At 33.4% G+C, this 24,871-nt stretch overlaps 2 protein-coding genes across 2 annotated transcripts in view; one reads left to right on the top strand and one right to left on the bottom strand.

Moving 5' to 3' along the window:
• Positions 1–5,371, top strand: part of LOC123671950 (sodium-dependent serotonin transporter) — a 96,360-nt gene extending 90,989 nt beyond the window's left edge. The window contains exon 11 of the mRNA XM_045605859.1: positions 3,702–5,371. Within this exon, the coding sequence (XP_045461815.1) occupies positions 3,702–3,779 (78 nt within the window). The 3' untranslated portion in view covers positions 3,780–5,371. The remainder of the gene's footprint in view (positions 1–3,701) is intronic.
• Positions 5,372–7,419: 2,048 nt separating this feature from the next.
• On the bottom strand, positions 7,420–23,273 carry LOC123671949 (peroxidasin). Its single transcript, XM_045605858.1, has 7 exons — positions 22,988–23,273; positions 17,019–17,234; positions 16,490–16,561; positions 15,112–15,341; positions 12,856–13,152; positions 10,753–11,025; positions 7,420–10,221 (listed from the first exon to the last, which is right to left on the bottom strand). Exons 1-7 carry the CDS (start codon positions 23,158–23,160, stop codon positions 7,532–7,534), a joined length of 3,951 nt encoding a protein of 1,316 aa, XP_045461814.1. The 5' UTR covers positions 23,161–23,273; the 3' UTR covers positions 7,420–7,531.
• Between the last annotated feature and the right edge of the window lie 1,598 nt (positions 23,274–24,871).

Here is a 24,871-nt window from a genome sequence, read left to right as displayed (position 1 = left end):
CAATTTTTTAAGATCCTTTTGTCGCTATTTTTTAAAGGATGATTCAAAAATCAGTATCAAGAATTCAATAGCCCATTTTTCAGGTCAAAATAAGACTTTCTGTTGCATAAACATTTGTCCTCGAACGCTTCGTTACCGAACTACAAAGCGTTGAAGTTTCAATATTTTTTAGTTTATTCTTTATAGCTCTTTTAGTTTTTCAGAAACCTATTAGGATCAAATTTGGAAATTGAAATGAAGGTTCGTTAGGTTTCTTATTTTTAGTTAAGTTTAAGGAAACTTGTTAATCAGATCACAAACCAAATATGTAGTTTTCTATTTTCATTGTCATAACAGGTTCTTACCTTTAGTTCAAAATTTCAATTACCTAAATGTACCGCATTACACGCAGATGCGTAAAAATCATAAAATACAAAAAATGTATGAACCAATTATAGAATACATTCTATGTGTAAGAATCCACCAGCGGCTTTCTAGAAAAAAGTTTATAGGGCGAAAAAGGACTTGACCCCTGAAAAATATATCACTGTAGCTTGTTACAATCAGTCGGCATAGTGGATGATATAAACCCTTAAACTTCACCTATATTTCAAATTTGATCCTTATATCTCAAAAACTGAAAGACATATGAAGAAAAAACTAAAATCTTGAAACTTTAACGCTCTGTACTTAGGGCCGTCGCTAGGAAGTAGGTAGGGTAGGCGGTCGCCTAGGGCGGCAAAATTCAAGGGCGGTATTTCAAGCTTGATCAACAAAAATCACATGTGTAGACATTCAAATTACCAAATGAGATTTAATTCAGTCACCAACAACAGGAGGGAATACCGACAAATTCGAATAACTTCAAAAACCTCAAAAGGTCCGAATTATACATTATACTCATAAATATCCAGATGTGGCGTGATCCCCTGTTAGTGCTGTTTACGTTGCCGAATTTTATGGACACTTGGGGTTCTGGATTATTTTCTTTTCACTTCCCTAATCAAAATGTTGATTCCTCAGAAGAGAATGCAAAATATAAGAAAACTATTCCATTTCATCACTTCCACCTGATACTTCTCAAGAAATATAAGAAGTTTTATTATTTCATACGACATTCCATAATTTTATAAAATTCTTCATTTTTTATATCAAATTAATTAGTGTTGGGCGTGGGTGCATTCAAATAAGATAATGGTTCATTCGTATCATCCGATTGTTTTACTCGATAATCTTAAACAAAAAAAAACAAATTTTCAAGCTTTTTCTAAAATCGAAACTGAAAAAACTTGAAACTGCAGGGCCCACTCTAAAGGGGCGGCAAATAATGGAGGGCGACATTATCTACATTTACTGGAAGAACGATTTAAATATTTTTTTTTATTTAAACGAATTTCACTGATGATTTTTTTTATCAAATCTACTAATCTTCAACTGTGAATACATATTCATCATATCAAAGAAAAAAAAAAGAAAAATCTGAACTCAATTCATGTATTTCATCATTTATTCATTATAATTCAGTTGAGCACGTTTAAAGTTCATTACATTCCACTTATCCTGAATCATCTATTGGATTAAAATTTGAATCCATAAAAAATAGCGGCAGAAACGCTTGAGCAGGCACTGGACCTCGATTATCCAATATTAATTTTTAGCATTCTGCAGAGTTAGCCAGCAATATAGGTCTCTGTCTAGGGCGGCAAAATGGGTCTCTGCCTAGGGCGGCAGTTTGGCTAGCGACGGTCCTGTCTGTACTTCGGTAATGAAGCGTTGGCGAACACATTCAAATTCTTATTTTGAACTGAAAAATACGCCCCTGAAATCTTGATACTAAATTTTGAATCACCCCGTATATACGAGTACTCTCAATTCAACATACATATATGTATAGGTACCTATAACCTCTCTTGTGATAACTTTATGATATTCAGTATTTACTCAATATTACAACAGATCCGTTCTATGCATGTGTCTGATGTGAGCCTGTTAAGGATATTTTTTGCGAATTATTGACATAGTGAATTATTGGCATATTATGTTGACATATTATGACTATTATTCACTTTCCAATGAAATTATTTTTATTCATTTAATCAGACAATTCAGATTTGTAATAAATAAATAAATAATTGTTCAATCTCTTTTGAGTCGAAGATACATAATAATTGTTCTGCATCAACATATTTCGTTCAGAAACCAAACACGATATACTAACTGACAAAGAAACTGCAACACCCAGAACGAGCTGTTTAAATTTTAATTTTTTTTTTGGTAGAGCATAGATCAAGGTGTGAATGATTGAATTTGGAAAAAAATCGTGAAGGTTTTTTCATGTAAACAATATTTAGTACTTAAATATTGTAGTCGTTTTAAAAATTTTTTTTGAATTTTACAACAAACCACCTGTTCGAGGAGATTCGAAGTCGATATTTAGTTGTTGTTAAAATGCCTAGAGCACGGGTATGCGGAATTTATCGCCCACTAAGTGAATTTGAAAGAGGTCCAATTATTGATCTACGGGAGGCGAGATTGTCATTTCTTTAAATCGCTAACCGTACGAACAGAAATCCAATTACTATTATGAGATGTTGTCAAGCATGGTTTGATAATGCCCAAAATCGAGGAATAGCAGGCACCGGATTCCGAAGGGGCACAAATGAAGTTTAAGATCGACGTCTAAGACTTATAGCCATTAGAGACCGATTTGCGACAACTGGATATTTGGCTGATGAGTGGTTAGGAGAACAAGGCCATCCTGTAACTGTCCGTACGGTTTATCGCCGGATAAGTTATTTTAGACTTCAGCATTATCGACCCCATCTTGTGTTACCTCTGACGGTTGAGCATCGCCGGCAACGATTACAGTGGTGCAGAGAACGTCAACATTGGAATGTAGAATGACATCAGGTCGTCTTTTCTGATGAATCTCGATTCTCCTTGGGTGCACATGATGGCCGAAGAATGGTTAGACGACGTCGGGGAGAAAGATGTGTTGATGTTGAGAGTCATGTACACCGGACAGTAGGCGTTATGGTATGGGGTGCTATTACACATGCAAGTAGGTCAAGTAAGTCTTTATTCGAGGTAACATGACAGCGCTGGGCTAACTCCAAGAAATAGAGGAGCCATATGTTCTCCCTTATCTTAACCTGCTCGAGAATCCAATATTTCAGCAAGATAATGCCCGACCTCATGTTGCAAGAGATAGTTCAAACTTTTTCGGAGCGACCTTTGTCAATCTTTTGCCATGGCCGCCCAGATCCCCCGATCTGGGCGCCCATAGAGCATGTTTGGGACATTATGGGTAGAAGGCTTGTATATTTACCTCCACCCCCTCGGACTTCGGCGGCTCTAAGATATGAAGTACAGGTAGCTAGGAATAGTATCCCTCAAGAAGAAATAGACCATCTTATTGCATCAATGCCGAGACGTGTTGGGGATTCTATGGATAATCGCGGTGGACAAACACATTATTAACAAATTTATTAAAAAAATTGTAAACAGTAAACGCTTCTTTTTTTTCTCCAAATTTCAATCATGTTCTCCTTGCTTTATTATCTATGTTTCACCAAAAAAAATTTTAACAGCTCCTTCTGGGTGTTGCAGTTTCTTTGGCAGTTAGTATATATTAGAATCTTATGAATAATATTTTTGATTGAATCATTTTATTCTTCTCTACTACTACCACTTCGATTTTGATTTTCAATAAATGCTCACAGAGGTGGAAAATGATATGGAAACCCGAACATTCCTCAGAAAATAGCGCCCTGACTTACTATGGAGCAACTGACGTGTGACCAGAAACATTGAGAAGAAGTTACACGGTAGAATGGTTAGTTTAGTTTTATGAGGAAAAATTAGTATATGGAATAATTGTTTAGATAATGATAAATACCTAATTCAATAGGTAAATGGACCTTAAAATGGTATTAGTTGAAATTGATTTGCTTCAATATTTTCCTATTACGGTTCCTCAAGTTTTTGCAAATTTTAGCTACATTTGTAGCTACTTTGCTCAGTGTAAGTGTATGTGAAAATAATATGAGAAATCTGATTCAATCTTTAGGTACCTTCTGAAAAGTACATAAAATTGGAGAGATTTCAAAACTCGATTTAGTGTACCTTGTGATGAAACTTGAGGTAATCGAATTTGAATAATTGATAAATTACAAATTTAGTGCTAGGGCAAAAAAATTTTTGGGTGATATATACAGCCATTATAAACCCGAAAACTAATAGAGTAAGATGAATTTTCATTTCACGTGTGAGATTTATTTTCAATGATATTTAAATTGCGTAAGGAGTACAATAAGAGAAATATCTACTTAGTGTATAGTAAGTGGTATTTCAAATGGAAAAAACTGAACATACTTCCAGTAACAAACTTCTAAAGAATGTTCTTTAGAAAACCCCCAATGTGACTACTGGAACGAAAAATAATCGGTTGTTGGTATGAAAAGACAATAGTTTATTCAATTTGTAATTTCTTTCGGAACAAAAAAATTGTAAATAAAAATATTTCCATCGTTGTTCAAACAACATTGGAAAATAACTATAAGATGATTGGAGATATAGCATTTTCCCGTGATTAAATAAGCATAACATCAGCCATTGTTATGCTTATGTTGAATATGTACCTACTTATACCTATCGATGAAAATTCATCATAGATGAACTTAGATGTGATTACTGAAATCTGATATTCAGAAATGAGTTGACTAGATGTATAGAAATTTACTCAGTGTGAAATATATTATGTATAACCGTTATCTAAAGCGACTTGTACAACTGAAAACAAGCTTGACTCTTTTCATTGTTAATAAATGAAAAAAGTATTATTCTCATTCATTGCTGAATTGAAGTAATATTTAGTATTTTTGTAGCGTAATTAAATATACTTGAAATAATCAAAAATTTTCCAACGAATTCAAATTAATGATTCGAATGATTCAATTCTAGATTTGAACTGAGAAATTATGTCTTCCTGTTATCTTCATATTTATTATTTCAAAATACTACCATCTACAGAGAAAAATCTATACCAAAATATTGTTTAATTTTTTATCAAAATGGATCATTCGAAATATTTTCTTGATAGACTAATAAAATGAAGTATTTTTATTTATGTCTATGAAATCCCGAATTGTGAGAATTGAATGAAATCAAATAATATAATGCGATATAAATATTAATACCTACTTGTAAAAGTGACCACATTCAATGAAAAGGGTCATTTTCTACGTAATATTTGCCTTAACTCTTTGAGTTGTAAAAGTGAAAATTCTTTCTTTTAGAGTTATCATTTGAAATAATTTATGGTTATTATTCTTCTGTGAAACTACAAAAAAAATTGTAATTCTATTCATTGCAACATTCATTTTCATAAATATTTAATTTTTATGTGTTTGATTGTCTCAGTCTTTACTTGTCGGAAATTCATCTTGATGATTAAAAAGTAAAATAACTTATTTCCGCTTTATATATTTATTTTCACAACAATTGTTTCGTCATGATAACATGACGAAACAATTGTTGTGAAAATAAATATATAAAGCGGAAATAAGTTATTTTACTTTTTAATCATTTAATTTTTAATATCATTTTATGAACTCCTATCATCAAGAGATAAAGAAAATGGATATTGATGTGAGAAATAATCTTTTCCACTTCATCGTCCTACTGTTGATTGGACTTACAGCCAATTTCCAATAAACAGTAGATGAATACGATGAAAACAGGAGAGCTTTCAATAAATATATAGGTATATTATGGAAATTTCAATTGAAGAGTGCACAATTGAAACTTCTTATGATGAAAAATGTATCTTTTACCAATGAATTAGTTGGTTTCATTCCTATTTGTGAAGATTGGTCTCAAAACTCCAATCTTCTTTGAAGGAGAATGAAATAAAATTTTTCCTTTTGGTTATTTCCTCTCAGATGAATTATCTATTAGAAAAATTATTGGGAGTCATTTCATTTGAGAAAGAAAATTTGTTGAAATAAGATACATCAATGAAACATTTTCTTCGATTTGTAATGGATAGTTATATGACATCTTTCTCCAGAAAACCATATTCTTTCATGTCCATGATGGCTTCAATACTTTTGATTGAAACGACTCATTCGAGTTTCTTATGTAAGTCTGTTTGTTTTGTTTAGAAAAATAAATTTATTTTTCATATCAAGATGTTTTATTATACTTACTCTCATGAACCAAAGTTTTAGCTTCTCACCATCCTGGATGTGAGCCTCTTCTATATTCACTGTTTCTGGCTAGCAGTCATTTGCCTTTTTATTATTTACATTAGAAATAAGAACTACCAATCCAATGATACAAAAAAGAATTTACGTATTGCTTCACAAAAAGAAAAGGAGTAATAAATTAGATGATCTCACACGATGACGGTAATGAGTGACTTGTGACTATTCCTCCCAAAAATTTCAACCAATCATTTTAACGCATATAAACACATAGCAATTTTTCTTTAATATCAATGGGTATTTGCATGTGTGCTTTAGGTGAATATTTTCATGAAGTTTCAAACCGAAATCGAAAATATTCGGGATGATTGTCGAAAAGATTTTATTTATTTATATAACACTTAGTATTTAAACAACTGAAATTGAGAGAAATTTTTTTCGGGAAATAGTCCTTCATATATATACCCCTCATGCTAGCTAAATTATGAGATATTTTTTTTGTTTTCATCGAAAATCTTTACACTTGACTCGGTTTGCATATATAAATGTTTTTATTCCAGTTATTCACTGAAATTGCGCTTGACACACATAGTAAAACCTCGATTATATTGTAAGGTTACAGTACCTATTTCCTGATTTCATTCTTCCATATAAATATAATATGGTGCGTATTATTCTTGTGCTTTATGGCTCTTTTGTGTTATTTGAAATTTTGATGAACGAAACAGATCGTGAAGGCTGAGCATCTGATTCAGGATATCGGAGAGTAGAAAAGGTTTTTTCAAAAAGTGCAGGTATAAATATTGACGTCGTTAACTAATAGGAATATCGCTAATTATATTTTATTATAGGGTCAACAATCTTTAATGAGCTTGGTGTGAACTATTCTCAAATTAATATCAATTCAAAATACATTTAAAAATCAGGAAAGCACTGACGTAAGTTCGAAAGCAGCAGCTTTGAAGTTCTCCCCCAATATTCCTACGAAACCTAAATCAATGATTGACACCAACAATTAAAGACAGTAGTTGATGGAGCCTCAGTACAGCATAACAAATGCGCTAGTAGAATTTTAAAGATGAAATCTTCTATAGTTATAAATTATACGAGGTGATATTGCTTAGGTTTTTAAAAGTAAAAAAATTTCATATTTTCTTTAAGTTCCGAAATAGATGAATTGATTTTTAGCATCTATAGCTTCAACAGGAAATGCATGACCTATCAAATATCAAGATTTAATTTTTGTCATTTATTCCAATTTTATTATAATTATGTATATTTCATGAAATCATAAATCAGAAATGATTATCAAATTTGATGATATTTCTAAACAGTCACTATTTGGGTCATACAACACAATCCTGACGAGTCCTTTGCATCCAAGGTCTTAGATTAATAGAGGGCAACGTGGAACATGGGATAAAACCACCTTGTTTATCTGGTAGAATAAATGAATTTTCAGTAACTCTCGTTATATTATCACCGTCGTAGCATAAAATATGGCTTAGACTATATTTCTTTATTTCATTCAGCTGATCGGGGGTAAACACATCAGGATGTTCATAATAAAACCTATCTCCATCTCTCAATCGTTTGAATTGTTCCAAAAGTAGACATTGAAATAGTGGTCCCACCCTTCCATCACTCACAGTATCTTCCAAAACACCACCAACAAATACGTCAATATTTCCAGGATGACCATAGAGTTCATGGAGTTTTATTAATATTTCTTCGTTGCTTATTTCAGAACGAAGGTCTTCGAAATTTTCTACATCCGTCATATTACAGAATTTTCTATACTCAGTGTATCCAGGAAGTCCATGATCTCTAGATCTTTGAACATTCATTGCAGCTAAATCCAAAGCTACAGCGTGTGCAGTCCTGAAAAGTTGCTCTGTTAGTTCCGAGTTTAGATTTTCTTTAGGTTTCTTAAGCTTAGCTGGAACAGTAAAAAGCCCTCTGAGCAGTGGATCTATTCCACCTTCATTCACCACTCTCCATGGTGCAAAGAAGGCATGTCTAAGTGGCAAATGGCCTTCACGTATAGGTTTGAAATCTTCGTTGAACCTATGAAGAACAGGATTTATCAAAGTGTGTCCGAATCTCAATGCTGCTGTTGCAAAAACGTTCGAAATTGTGGCTTGAATATTCGGATTATATCCTTGGTACTCCCCAAGTTTCTCTATTCCACTGTCACCTACTATGAATCTCAGCCATTGCTTGTAGGTTATGTGTTGCATTATAGCGCCAACAATTTTTCGTGATTCGTGAAAAATAGTCTCTCCATTCCATTGAGGATTCAAGGCTTTCAATTCTCTAGCTATTCTGTTATGCTCCCGCATCCATAAAGTATGCATTGCTATTAGGCCACTCTGTTCATTAACTCGAATATCTCCTGCAGCAAAGCAATTAACATCACTTTCCGATAAATTACGTCTGCAATCTATACCTTCGTTGGATGCAAAAGGTAACAATGGCTTCCATCCTGTGAAATCAGGACCTTCTCTGAGTCTTCCACCGTCACTATTAAGGTCTCTTAGAGCTCTTGACAACTCTTCCGAATATCCATACACTTGAGAAGCGTCAATATAGGATGTCAACTGATTGATTTGTTCTCTTGGTTGTATATTATCGAAAAATACGGAGGTCATGCCAGATCCACACACTGCTGAGGTACGGATGAAATCTATGCATCTTCTGTTACGAACTCTTGGATCATTAGGTGGAACGTCCATTGGAAAACAAGGCGCAGCATATTCGCAAGTTTTTTTACAATCTACGCCATCCCAACTCTGTGAACTGACTGCAGGAAGAGAGTGATCTAAATCGTGGTCCAGAAACTGTCCCCATTGCATCACCATGTGAGTTATTTCGTCGTCCGGTGTAATTTGATGAGTGGAGATAATTGACGTTGATACAAGTCTAGCTAATGGTTTTGGATATCCAAAGTATTTCTTAGTTTTGTTCCAGCCGACAGGTTTACCAAAACCGTCTTCGTAAATAGGTTGCAAGATTCTCCTGAAGGGTGTCAATGATGAGCCCCATGTTGGATTCTCTAGATTATTACATCCCCCATCTATACTCCTGTACTTCTTATGGAAACAAGTATCCGAACAATTCCTAACTCTTCTGTGTGTTGTACAACCAGAAAGTTGAGCAATGAGATCTAGATGTTCTTTGGATAAAATATCCTTATAATGATATTCTTTTGTAGCATTTGTAACCATCCCTGCATCGATATGTTTTTTCACATTTGCTAGGGTACGTTCATAGATTTCAGCTGCTTTTGCGAGTTCTCGAGTAGGTGCATCGGGGAATCTGAAGAGCCTGAATAATTCTGCAGAATTGTAGGGGCCTTTGGTTTCAAAGAGGTTCTTCACAGTATTATTGATTGCTCTCTCTATTTCTTCAGTAGCTTCGGAAAAAGCGATTTTCACATACTGATCGCCAATACCATCAATCTTTATTGCAGTGGGGTCATTTTTTACCGTAAGATAACCTGAAGCTGTAGCTCGACCATTGTCGTTTATAGCAATACATTCATAACGACCCTGGTCTTCAAGTCCTACTTCGTTGATGTAGAGACTCCCAGTGAAGGACGTCTTTGCTCTACCAGTTCGTTGCATAGTGGCGCCATCTTTTTGCCATTGGATACCTGGAGTTGGTGTTCCTTCTGCTTGACAAGGCATCTCAATGGAACTTCCAACGAAAGCCTCTATGTTGTATGGTTTGTAGATGAATTTCGGTGATGTAATATTAAGGGATTTAACCTTAACTTCAACTCCCACTTCCCTTGATCCTTGTATATTTCTAGCCTCACAGATGTATAACCCAGAATCTTCTTCCGTCGCATTCTCGATCTTGACAAATGTTCCATCTACTGGAATGAACATTCTATCTGTTGATCCAATTTCAATATCATTTTTATACCAAATAATCTCTGGTTCTGGTGACCCAACTGCTACGCATTCTAATATGATTTCAGCTCCAATATTCGCTTCGACGTTTTCTGGTTGGACAGAAAAAACAGGTGGGGCTGAAAATGAAATAATATTGAAAAAAATTCCTTCACCGTGCAAAAAGGTTAGAGTCATCATGCTCCGATATGGAGATGAAAGGTGTATTTGCAAAGATCACTGAGTGCTAAACTGATGCTTCAATTACTAATCAGTGATATTGGGATGAATCATCGCTTCGCCAACACAGAAAATAAGCATAATTCTTTAAGGTTGTTTGAATTATTCAAAAAACGAAATGTTACAGATAATTTTGTTCATAAAGAAATGATATTTTTCACTGTTTTCAAAATTTTGATGCTGATGATTTTTTAAACATTTGAAGTATAGGTTTATAATGTCACATTATAGATTGACTATCTAAAAATACATTGCAGTTCAAACTATAAATGTGAAATGTGATGTGTGAACTATACATGTTAGATTTTCGAGGCATATATTTTAGTCAGTGATTTCACTATTTATTAGTTATCGTTTATCTAAGCATTCTTGCTATCTGAGGTGATATTTTGCTTGTGAATTTCTATTTTCTCTTCTTACTCATTACTCACATTGCAATAAAATATTAGCTTCTGCACTTGCTCTACCATAAGTATTCCTAGCGAAGCATGTGTATGTACCATGATCCTTTGTTTCAATTGGTCGAATTGTCAAAGTTCCCTCCGAATCAATTGCATATTTTGTAGATTGCAAAATTTGTACTCCATTGAAAGACCACGTTATATCTGGACGAGGATTCCCAACAGCTTTACAAGCTAGTTGAGCATAGGGTTGTCCAGGAGCAGAAGAAATGGAAGACGGTTTTATTGCAATAGTTGGTGGACCTGAAAATGAACAAAAATCTATGAATGACTATATCAAATCAGATATTGAAGCCTAAAAATATTGGGACAACCTAGATGCGCTAGACTTTCTCATTTCGACCTGCGGCCTATACCACCAAACTACTTTACAGCTTTACAACTTTTGTATTCTGTCAAATTTTCAAAGTAAAATTTTTATATAAATTAATGATATAAACTTTGTCAGTTCCAGTGTTGATGTTGAAATTCCAAAATCAAAAGAAATTTGAAGGGTACCACAAATTGTTATAGAAAAGTCTAGAGAGAGTTCATGATTTTCTGAAGGAAAAATATTGATATTGCAAACATGATAGGTACCTAGGTACAAATAAAAATGAGTTTCCATCAAATGAATAGAGACACAGAATAAATTCAAGTATCAAACAATTCTTGACAGAAATTAAACGCTTCTTCAAAATGATCGGTGATAAAAAGAATTTCTTAATGTTCTCTTCCAGGTTACATCTTTAAGGATTTATTTGACCTTATACTATTGCCTTTTGTCTGTTGACAATTGAAATGAAAATCATGGTACATTGGATTATCGATCTTACGTTCTTGTTGTAAGATGATTGTGAAGGTCAATCAAAAACTAAAATTTGTGATTGACTCGGTCTTTACTTCGTGCAAACTCAATTGAATCGAAATTAAATGACAAACTGGAAGCATTACTTGATCAAGACTCGTGTCAAACGCAACAAGAATAAGCAGGATCATTGGAATTGACGAAATAAGACATTTCAATCGCCTAAGAGTCATGGGAATGATTCAGAAACAAGGAAATTGGGTGCCGTACGAGTTGAAGCCGGGAGGTGTTTGAACGGCGTTTGTTTGGTTGTGAACAGCTGCTTGCAAGGCAAAGACGGAAGGGATTTGTGCATCGGATTGGGACTGGAGACGAAAAATGGGTTCATTAGGTTAATCCCAAGCGCATAAAATCATGGGGATATCCCAGCCATGCTTCCACATCAATGGTATAACCGAATATTAACAGTTCCAAGGTCATGCTCAGTATTTGGTGGGACCAGCTCGGCGTAGTGAATTATTAGTTGTCAAAACCGACTGAAACAGTCAGAGGCGATCGTTATCGAACGCGTTTTAGCCAAGCATTGAAAGACAAACAATACAATGAGAGACATGACAAAGTGGTTTTACAGCATGATAATGCTCGACCCCATATTGCGAAAGTGGTCAAGACATACTTGGAAACGATGATGTGGGGAGTCCTACCCCACCCGCCGTATTCTCCAGACGTTGCTCCATCGGACTATCACTTGTTTCGATCAATGGCTCACGGCCTGGCTGACCAGCACTTCCGGTCTCATGAAGAAGTGAAAAATTTGATCAATTCGTGGATCGCTTCGACAGATGACCAGTTTTTTCAACGCGGGATTTGTACGCTGCCCGAAAGCTGGGAGAAAGTAGTGGCCAGCGATGAATCATAAATGTATAACCAGTTTTTTACAATAAATCTTCGAATTTTGAAAAAAACGGCAGAAGCAAAGTTGTACGCTTAGGTGTTTTTAAAAAATGGAAAAGCATACATTTATTGTTTTTAGGTATATGTATTCTCTTTCTTTTTTCTGAGACAATTACTTCAAAAAATCGATGAATATCATTGTGACCAGAGTATCAGGTCATTTTGTTTTCATGGTTTGTCAGAGAAGAGCAAGTTTCAACTTCAAATTTGTGTTTAGAAGGCTGAATTAAGTATTAAACCAAAAATCTACTGAAGAAATGCCATGAGAAAATTACATGCTTATCTGATTTTTCACATTTTCCCGTGTTCAGTATATTTTGTAGTTCACTCACCATAATTTTCTTCCGCATCATTTTTCAGCAGAACGCTTGCTAATCTGGAGCTTATTTCTCCCAAAATATTTTTTATTGAACAGTAATAATGTCCTTGGTCGCCTTGATTCACATTAGATATCATTAATGAACCATTAGTCAAAATAGTATATCTGTTATTGTGCGTATCTATTCTCTCTTGGTTCTTGTACCAAATTATTGATGGTTTGGGGTCGCCACTGGTGATGCAATTCAAAACGGCAGTTTCTTCTCGCTTGAGCTGAATGTCACTAGGACCCTCTTTGATTTCTGGAGGCCCTATAAATAATTGTTTGGATTTTGGTATGCGAATACATTAGTTTAGCTAAGCTATAAGCTTGAACTGATGAGAAATATCTGTTTTCTATTCTATTGTCCAACTTCATTCTAGAGAGACGCTGTTTTAGAGTACACCAAAGATCGAAATATTTTATACCAATAATAGGTACTTAAAACTAATGACATATGACATTTTTGAATTAATAAAAAATATTTAAAATGCAAAATAAAAAATATCTAGGTACTTCCATTTTTTATTAAAATACGTTTTTCCAAAAAAGCATTCTGTATTTTATATTTTGGGGCATAGCTTGTGCATATATGAAAAAAGCAAAACACTTCTTTATAATTTTGATGAAAAGAGTAATACACATATAGGTAGTAGCATGTTTTGTGATGATTCAGAATCTTCATAAGTCAGTGATAGTACAGTACAAATACCACTCACTACCTATTGACCTGAAATCACACACTTTTCAGAAGATGATGATTTCAGCCAGCAAATCTTCAAATCAATACCCTACAATAAAGATGATGCCTAGATCTGCAACGGTAGAGATATTTTTAGTGTGATTTTGAGGCTCCACAAAAGGAAGATGAGCGACAAGTGTTTTTGAACAAATTATTCTATTGAAATCAGTTGAGTGAATTCACTTTGTTGAACCTATATCGGCGATTGGCTCAAGGAGTGCCTGAAGTAATCTTGCTAATAGAATGAAGGGGAGTCAAAAAAGTATTATATTTCAATTAAATATTTCGAAAATATCTATATAAGACTAGGTATTCCAAAAATGAATAAAAAACTAATCAGTATTTTGCATTTGAATTACAAAATTTGGAAAATATTTATATTTTGTATACATTTAAGGGGGTCTATGTCTAAGTAAGCTATGTTTCAAGCTAGGAAGAGTTAGAGGTGTTTACTTTTATTCATTTTAAAGAGCTCGTCATACGGAAAGACTTTTTTTATTAATCTTTATGGAATGAAAAAAAAATTTGATGATTTTTTTAATGAAGCATAAATATATGGATAATATAACTTTCCGAACGAATATTTCTTTTCTCAAGAATTTTCACAAAAAAATATTGTACAAAAAGTCTTCTCAAAGGCTAAAAATCCGGATTTTATAAAATTGAAAAATGACGTAAAAACGTATTTGAATTGTTGCATGTGTCAGTAAAGGACGGTAAAGCAGTCGAACGTTTGAGATTGCTTCAATCATCCTGAGAAGTAGTGGAATCACAAAATCGCTAAGAGGAGAGAAGTAGTTAAACTTTGGCAGATCACGAGAATGTCACGTGGTAAAAACCTCTCTCAATGAAACCAATATTTTAACATGAATAGAAATGAATAAAACTTCCCCACAAAGATGCGAATTTTTGGTCCAGTAATATTACTAGGTAATGCAGCTCGGCTCATTATATCTGTACAGAGATGCTTCACAAGCATTCGATTCAGTAACGTCAGAACATTCTGGAAAAAAAAAGTCGTTGATGGAAGTATAACATGTTTTGATTTTTTTAACACCAATTCTAAGAAAATGTAACTCAAAACTTGATTTTACTGGCCTGAAACAGATTACGGATTCTTTGCTCAATTTTCAGAAAAATAAAGTTGAAAAGAGAAGAATAATATAATATGTCTGTGTCTCAAGAAGGGTTTAATGCTGACCTTGCTTTTGTTCATGTATCCCATTGCCACTGCAATGGTTAGAGGAAAAATATTAGAAATACAGCAGAAGCATTGACGCTGTAGGCGAATATGAGACACCTGGCGTCCAACCACTTAGGAAGGCAGCCCAGGTGTTAGAGGAATTATTGACAACCGCCAATAATTCCTCAGAAGATATTCCAACGAAATTCAAACTCCTTGGTGTTTCTGACATTAATACGACCTTTCAGGAATGTAGATAATGGTCATAAAAGCTGCAAGCAATTTCTTATTCAATTTAATTTTACCACAATGAAGATCATTTGGAGTCAGTCCTTTGAGCGGCTTCCCAAACATTTCTACAGGAAATAAACAGTCAGCAGATACTTGAAGAGAGTTTGAATTCATCATTTCAATAAGCCACGCCATACTGCAATCGCAATTCAGAGGATTCTGATCAAGCCTAAGCATTCTCAATTCCGGTAAATTGTTGAAAGCTTGGGCAGGTAAGTTTTGTAATCTATTGTATTGAAGATAACTGAAAATGAAGAGCTCCCAATTAAAAAATATAATTGCATAAATGAACAAGGTTATTCAACTCATAGTAGAACAATTTCACTATTGGATTTTTCATACAATTTTGAGGTAAATGTAAGTAAGACTTACTAATTAGTTCGATTTACAACGGAGATACAGGGTGATCAAGTGTCAGGACAAATATGAATTCCATTGAACTCGAACTGTGTAAGTACTCAATATTGCGATTGAGGACAGCCTTATGCAAATGGTTCGAAATGGTTTTTTTTTGTGCAATCTTTAGCTGTTGGACAATCAAAACAGTACTTACATGACGACAATGTATGTTTTATCGACATTTTTGACATTTGGTCTTCCAGTGCGTGGTGCATCGAAATCGAAATTACCAGAACGGAATCGACGGAACTAAAATTGCGCGGGATTGGCTGTTACAGCATCACTCGCAGTACCTATCAGGATCATAAATACTATTTACATTTTCAGCCGCCTAGCTTGATGGTTCTTCGCCTTTATCAAAAAAAAAAAAAAAAACTATAAAATATAAAATATTTTCTCTTTGCTAGTTTCCATCTTCAAGGCGCGTTCAGACTAAATCTCATCTTTCAAACGCCATCTAGTGGAACCCGATCGGACTCATACAACGTGAGATACAGATAACTCAAACTGTCTATTGATTTTCTTTTTACTATTCCTAATATAATAAAAAATAAATATGAAAATAAGAAATATGAAACAGCTCTACGAACCGTATCATCGTATTTGTATGGCCTTCAAACTCTCCTGATTTCAATCCACTTAATTGCTGCTCAAGGTTAAATTTGACACAAGTCCAGTACATACATGAATTGATTTTAAGATTGAAAATGCCACAGTAATGACATTTTCATTTCAATTGACGTTAAGTTACCCCCAAATCAGTTGACTTAAAGGTTACTCAATTCGGCCTATTATTTTTTATCCTCTTATTTGTAAATAATATCTATGAGTGCATATTTCTTCTTCATTCTTTTCCCTTCATATATTACTTTGGCTTTCACCAATTGTATCTTGAATTTTTTATTTTTTGTATTCTTATAAATGTTACTGCTCAGTGTGAAGGAATTGTCGTTCGAATGAATTAGATCTGCTGTAAGAAAAGTTTAAACTTACATTCTATTTAAAAATTGCATGTTGGAGAAGGTTCCATCATCAATTGTCTGAAGATTGTTACTCTGCAAGAATCTGTGAATGAAATAACAAATAATCAAATAAAACAAATTCTCAATTGATAATTGGATTATAGATTGATATCCCACCTCACAAAATTTCGATTATACAAAACATTCTAGAACCAACCTTTTCTTACGTATAAATATCTTACAGAAACAGGATGCTGGATCAATATGTAGAAACCGAATAAATAGGAGGTTTGAAAATAACATACAATTCAGTTCTAGACAATAACCTGTAGTTTTTGATGATGACAACATTATTGTCAAAACATGCGCCAAATGTTAATTAAAAAATCTCATGAATAAGAAGTTTGTCACTTCAACACTTTTTGATTACCTAAAGCACCTGGTGAAAAGTTTCATGACCAGATTAATAAAAAAAAAGGATTATCGATAAATAATCCAACTAAATAACAATCATAATATATTGCCACAAAAAAATTATTGAACGAATTATTCATACTCACAAATGCTCAAGCCTTATTAACTTCTGGAATACTCCAGATTCGATGTATCTAATATCATTTTTTGACAAATATAAATATTTTAATTGATATAGCTCATCGAATGTCCCATTTTTCAACTCAAAAAGTAAATTATTGTCCAGCAGAAGTGCCGATATCTCATGACCATCTCTGAAATTGTCTCCCTGAAGACTACTAATTTTGTTGAATCTCAAATCACTGTGAAATGAAAAAAATAATCAGTTAACATATATTTTCACAGTTCCTACATTACAGTAAGATATGAATGATATTCAGTTCAACTGGTGAGCCAAGAATTTTTCAGAATGTTTTGGATAATTCAAGTATTGAATATTTCATTCGGATTTCATTGTGTGACTGTGTGTAATTTGAAGAGTTTCAAAAATACACTCTTATCCTAGAAGGTATTGTATATTTTAGATACAGAAAAATTTGCCGGGTGATTCTACCCTTATCGAGTTGATCTTAACGTCGAATTATGTCTATAGTCCGTTCAGGTATTATCGACATCGAAGTAAGCATTGAATGCCTAGTCGCGGCTTTATTTCTGGTTAAAAAATTGCTGGTGTTTAATCACAGAAATAACCACAGTCAATATTATTTTCATCATTTTTGATTCCGAAAAATCCCAAAATTTTCGAAATTACGAAGGGACGCTTTCGTAAATTGAAATGCAGGTTCTGTAACGTATAACTATATTTCAATTAATATCAACTATATTTTCCTGATTATTATCAAGAATTTTCCTTTTATCAACTGGCAACAGTAATACAAAAACACAATATAACTTCACTTATATTATATTTTTATATTTATAATCACTTGCCCCACGATATGGGGGGGGGTCAAGTGAGGCATTTGAAGTCAGAAAGACTCACCTAAAAATTATTATTTTGTTAATTTTGTGTGTTGGTGTATTGAATAAATATCTAAAGTTGTGTCAATCAACAAACATTGTTTCATTCGCATTTTTGAGGAAGTTATACCTCGTTAAACCTTAAGGTGTCTCAGTTGCCCCACCCTTCCCTACCTAGAATCTTGAATTTTGCAGGGGTGGCTTGATTATAAGGCAAAATCCTTTTTAGGGTTTCATAAATATGACCGATTTTTATTTTTTTTTCCTGTTAATTTAAAAACTACAGATTCGATAGAAATAAAAATTCAAAAGTGTAGAATGACAATTTCAAGTCTTTTGCAAAATTTCATGTTAATCGCTTTACCAGAACCATAAAATATTCCAGAAGAATATCTAAAAAAAAAATACCAATATTTCAGTGGCCACTAAACCGACAGACTTGAGACTGGGTGTGTATATGAAATAAATATTTCTTTTCATCGTTCAAAATTTCTAGGTGATCTCATCATCAGAAACATAGGAAATTCAAGAAGAATATTGGGTATCAAAAACCAATATTTCCCTTTTTGCATGATCCAGGCCTCTGGATTACATGCGGAATATGTTCCAAAAGCGTGAGTCTTGTTGATAAGATGCTACGCTGAAGGCGTCAGTAAGTGCATTTACTGCTTAGATTTCTTAACTCAATAATTTATATTATTCATATAGGTATACGCAAAATTTCAACTCGGTAAGAAATGTTGTCACTGAAAGGCACACTTTTCGATATTCTGCTTGAATTTTCTTCGGTTCAGATAACTCTATCCGCATGAACAGCGAAATAATGAATTATTTTATATGGAACCACCAGATCTCAATCTAATCGGATCTTTAATCAAAAAATATTGAGAATTTACTTTCCAATATTCTTCTTGAATTTACCATAATTCTGATGATGTGATCTTTTTGAAATTTTGCACGTAGCTTGAAATTGTTATTTCATATGAACACCCAGAATTTCAACTCCATCGGTTTTAGGTTACGTTACGGAAGTAGGTGAGGAATTATTGTTATTTTTACGCATGGGCTATGTTGTCTTAACATGGACCTACCCAGCTAGGGGCAGGGGGGTGCAGCCGCTGGAAGCAAAATATTCAATCGTTATTAAATTTCTCGAAATAACTATTCTGATAATAAAAAGAAATACACTATTGAAAATTATGAAATTAGGGTAATTTATCGTTATTTTATAAAATTTTACAACCTGAACGACCAAATTTAAATTCAAAATTTAAACAGCGCCTTCTGGGTGTTGGAGTTTCTTTGTCAGTTAATATATTTCATACGACGATGAATGCGAGCGGAAATGTATGGCTATCGATTGAACATCCACAGGATGTTCCAATTCGTATTTCTTATCGAAGTGATGCTCATTGCATGATGTCCAAGGTTGAATTTTTTGGTTGTTGTTGAATTGAACCAATCTGGTTTTTCATCCAATTCACAATATCTTCTTCACGTCAAAGAACCTGATCGAAATAATTTCGTGCGAAGAATTCATTTCATTCACATATAATTGAATTAGCCATAAAATTGTCATTTCATATTTCAAGCCTGAATTCGAAAAGTTGGATGCAAAACATTGGATTAATAATTTATTGCTCTATAATTATACCCAAGAGATTCGCAATTCGGAAATAATAATCTGTTTGAAAGGCATTTTGAACAAAAATATATAACGAACACTTTACTAACTTCCATATTGAAATATGTACAATTAAATTCATTCAAAAATGATCGAAAATAAATAAATTCAAATCAGGATTTTTTACAATAACACCGTATTGACGAAAAATGTGTTCCACAATTTTCAAGCTAAAATAAGGTGAATTTGAGTTCACTGTAAAGAAATAGGTCTAGTTATTTTGAATTTTTTTTTCCAAGAGAAATTCTTGCAGCATAGATATGTATTAAAAAATTCTGAATGAGAATATCGGCCAACTTTTTCAAACTCCAATTCTCAAACCATGAAATTAATATTGGTGTGTTCGAACGAACGTTTAACCTACTCCTAACCCCCAAAGATTTGTCCTAGGCCCCAAAAAACATTTTTTTTCAATGCAACGCGAAGTTGATTTTCAAAATTTTTGGTAACTCTTTTCTGAAAATATTTTTTTATACGAATCTTGTTGGTTGATTAATCTTCCTGAAATTGATATTTGTTGCAAGGTTATTTTAGAACAGAGTATTTAATCATGAAAAAAAAAGACCAACTTCGCGTTATATTTAAAATTCCGAAAATTAAAGAAAATCAGATTGAAAAACTCTTCGGGTCTAAGTCAAATCTTTGGGGTTGAGTAGGTAGCAGATGACTTCACCTACCTTCCATTTTCGTACGTTCAACGTTGTGCCGAACACCCTGATATATATTCGGCATTTCTTTTCCAATATTATCCTTGAATTTTCAATAGTTTTCCAATGGCGTGGCCAAGATAAAAACTGTTATTTACATACTTGTAAAATCTCAACTCGGTCGGATCTGTTGTCACGAATTGAAAAATTGAAATATTTGAATTTTTTTTCAATAATCTAAGTTTTCTATAGTTCCGAGAACGATATAAATTATGAAATTTTGCATGAAGCTTTACATGCGTATTCTATGTGCACAGGTATAATATCAACTAGATCACGGGCGTAGCCAGGGGGGGGGTTTTGGGGGTTCAAACCCCCCCCCGAAATGTTGAAGATGTCAAAAAAACTTTTTTTTTTTCAAAATCTCGAAAATATTTTTTAATGGAATTTGTAAAAAGTGAATGAAATTATCACTCTCAGTTCAATTAATTTGTAATGTGAAATTTGAATTAAATTACCTCTACGTAATCCAGTCAATTTGTGCTCACATGTGCCCCTCAAAGGAAAGTTATGGGTTAGTTCGATTTTTTCGATCGTATGTAACGGGTGTTTTTTTTCGAGGTATATAACTTTAAGTTGGCATTACTGTTCAAGATGGCGACCGATTTAACAGCTGTCAAGTGATTTATTCTCAGTTCGGTTTGGCAATTCATCATGAATAGACTGACGCCTGAACAACGCTTGAAAATAGTGCAATTTTATTTCGAAAATAATGGTTCTGTGCGGAAAATGTATCGCGCACTACTTCCATTAGCGATGAAGCGCACTTCTGGTTGAATGGCTACGTCAACAAACAAAACTGCCGCATTTGGAGTGAAGCTAATCCTCAAGTGTATGTCGAAACAGCGTTACATCCAGAAAAACTGACTGTTTGGTGCGCTTTATGGGCTGGTGGAATCATTGGTCCGTACTTCTTCAAAAACGATGATGGCCAGAACGTTACAGTCAATGGTGATCGGTATAGAGCCATGATTACTAACTTTTTCATTCCTGAATTGAACAACCATGATGTCCAGGAGCTGTGGTTCCAACAAGACGGCGCAACATGTCATACAGCTCGTGCCACAATCGATTTATTGGAAGACACGTTTGGTGACCGCCAAATTTCACGTTTTGGACCAATTGGCCTCCAAGATCTTGTGATTTAACACCGCTAGACTACTTTCTGTGGGGCTATGTAAAGTCATTGGTCTATGCGGATAAGCCACAAACCCTTGACCATTTGGAAGACAACATTCGCCGTGTTATTGCCGATATACGGTCACAAATGTTGGAAAAGTCATTGAAAATTGGACGTCCAGATTGGACTACATTCGAGCCAGCCGTGGCGGTCATATGCCAGAAATCATATTTAAAATGTAATGCCACAAGATTATCTTGCGGATAAATAAAATTCATATCAATCGAATAATCCATCGTTGTTTTATTGCAATTTAAAGTTCTATAGTTTTAAAAAAAACACCCTTTATTTTTTTGGGTTCTGAATCCGAATCTGAGATTTAGCACCAAAATTCTGTGACGGAACATTAAAAAAAAATACAAAAAAAATTTAATCTTCTGACGTTTTCTTCCATAAAGTTTTTTGTCCGAAAAACCTGGCTCAAACGATAGTTCAGAATTGGCGTATTATATCTATCTCTGCTGAAACTCAGTTGATGGGGTAGTTTTAATTTCTTCGATTTATTATCTCTGTTTCTGGGGTACAGAATTCAAAGCTGAAGTTTGCCACCAAAATTTCATGATAAAACATTGAAAAAAATGCAAAAAAGGTGATAACTATCATTTTTTACCGTTTTTTTGCATATAAACTTTCTACTCATAAATTTGAATTTGAGTACTCTGTTTTATAAATACTACGACGGTATTTTTTTCCTAAATATATTCATAGGAATCGATGTGAAGAAATAAACTAAATTTCAAAAAGTGATTTTGAAAATGCTTTTTTTCTCAAAACATACTTGAAAAATAAAACTAGTGAAAATAGACTGAATGGGTTGGCTCTTTTAAAGTTGATATATTTAAAAAGAAAAACATAAGATTTTTTTTATAATATGTAAAACCCCCCCGAAACTGAAACCTGGCTACGCCCGTGAACTAGATCGGATCTGTATACCCACGGAAATAGTCAGCATTAAGTATTTATTTTTTCCAATATTCTTTTTGAATTTTCTATGCCTCTGAACAAGTGATAAACTTGAAATTGTACACGGAGCTTGAAATTGGTATTTCATATCAATACTGAAAATCTCAATTCCCTCAGTTCTGTCATCTCGAAAATATAGACATTCTTCTTTGATTTGCCTGGTCCCGAATACGCAGTCAACATGAAATTTCGCTCGAGGCTTTGAATTATCTAGGTCCCTCAATTACAATGACTAATATTTTCGTAACAACAGATTGGACTAGGTTGAATTTCACATTATCAGAAGCCCTCATCTAGATGAAATAACCAACAACAATAACATTATGATGAATCACATCTCATATAATACGTACAACAAATATGTGATCTCCAATAGGCGCATGAATGCGAGCGTTCAAAAGCTCGTAAGTCAATGCCTTTCCCAATATGTTTTCATATTAATTGAGTTAATTTGCGATTTAGGAAGAATTAATAACACATTGTTTCAAAATTTGCACTAAATTTTTGTTCATTGTAAATACCAAATAATCAAAGCTGGAAATAACGGTTATTAACACTTACAGAAGTAAAGCTTGCGTAGGAAACCTAGGAACACTTTGCAAATCCAACTTCATACATCTTACAGATTGTTTATAACAAATACAACCAATAGGGCATACTGCACTCAAGTAATTCCTCCGCTGTGCCAAACTACTTCCAACTAACAGAAGGATAATAATCGCTAGCTTTCGCATAATTAAAAACTTGAAAAAAATCTAACATGAAGAAATTTCAAATAACAGACTGCATCCAAATTCTATCGAAGTAATTCATCAACTGAGCTTTCTGACATTGCTGCTGTTCAAATGTAAATGGGGCGGTTTCTTCTCAACGATAATGCTATTTTTAATCATTCGTCGAATTGAGATTCGTTAGAGATGCTTGCGTTCCATTATCTCACATCCAGAAAAGGAAGTACAAAGGTCTGCACGAACAGTAAGTACCTACCTATCTAATAATTAATCATTTTTGAGAGTTCGTTCCTCGAACGGAGTACTACTTTGATATCATTTTGTCAATATTTTTTCATTTTTCAAATTTTGATTGTCTCAAACGATAAGTTTAGCAGGGACCGCTAGATGCCGGCAAAGCGACATTTTGCCGAGGCGGCAAATATTGGAGGGCAGCATTTTAAGTTTCGAATCTGAATTCCTAGAAAGAATGTATTGTTTCTTTTGTTTTAATTTCAACGAATTTCAGGTTATTTTTTCTATCAAATTAACTAGGATTGGGCGTGGGTGCCAAGGGCAGATATACCTAGCTCTTTTTCATGGAGGGGGTAGTAACGATTCAAAACCAATAAATCAGGTACACAACATTTAATCACCTCAGATTAAATTTGAAACATAATTTTTTCAAAACTTGAACAAATTCAAACAAAATAAAACAAAATATGTACAAGTAAATAATATAATAAGAAAAATAGTAATATAGTAATGATAGTAAAAAAACAAACAAATGAAAATATCTTACACAACGAGGTAACAAAAAACAAATTATTTCAAAAATAAAAATCCCTTTATCCAGAAGATAACAAAAAAGGGGAAACCAATATATCAGGTTCAAAACATTTTTTAATGCCTTCAAATAAAATTTGAAATAGACATTTTTTTACAACCAAAATGCAGAAAGAAATAAAAATACATCAAGAAATCGAAATACGTACATCAAAATACAAATAATACATAAAACATTTTGAATTGAAAATAAAAAGAGCTTTTCCAACCAAATTACAAAAAATGAATATGTAATTTCAAAAATTAAAAATCCCGTTATTCTATCATCAAGGAGGCAACAAACAGAGGAATAATATTGACTAGTAAATTTAAATGATCTTCTAAAACGCTCTATAATACAAAATTAGTCACTCGTCGCCGGCTATTTGCAAACCGTTCGATTATTTTATGTAAAAAAATGATTTTTCTACGGACGTGTCTTCATTCTCAAAATTTTTGTGCCACAAGTCAATTTTATTTCCAATATTACCTGAGAATCTATACTGAACTCTCTGAGAAAATTATTAGATAAATTTTGAACTAAGTATTCACATCATCTACGCATAGCTTTTTGAACACTGACGGAAACGCAATATTAAAATTCATGAAATCGTTGTCAAATCTATTTTCCAAATCCTCTATTAAAAAATCTAATATAGGAATGTATATTGTGATTCGGTAATAGTCTTCCAGATTTTCTGTTTGGACATATTTATTCTATGTTTTTGTCTCCCTACGACACGGGGTTTTGATAAATTTACATCGAGTTTTTCATGCAACAAGGCAACCCTACTGAAAATATTTGAAAAGTCGGTTTCAGGTGCGACTCGTTTATCTTTTAATTTTTTCAATAAGTTACTTACCATAATTTCAGCTGTCACTTTATCCATCTTTATACTTTGCAAAATTT

The sequence above is a fragment of the Harmonia axyridis genome, chromosome 2 (genome assembly GCF_914767665.1).
Source record: "Harmonia axyridis chromosome 2, icHarAxyr1.1, whole genome shotgun sequence".
NCBI classification, from domain to species: Eukaryota; Metazoa; Arthropoda; class Insecta; order Coleoptera; family Coccinellidae; genus Harmonia; species Harmonia axyridis.
The sequence above is the reverse complement of the archived record's forward strand: the minus strand, read 5'-3'. Positions and strand labels throughout refer to the sequence as shown.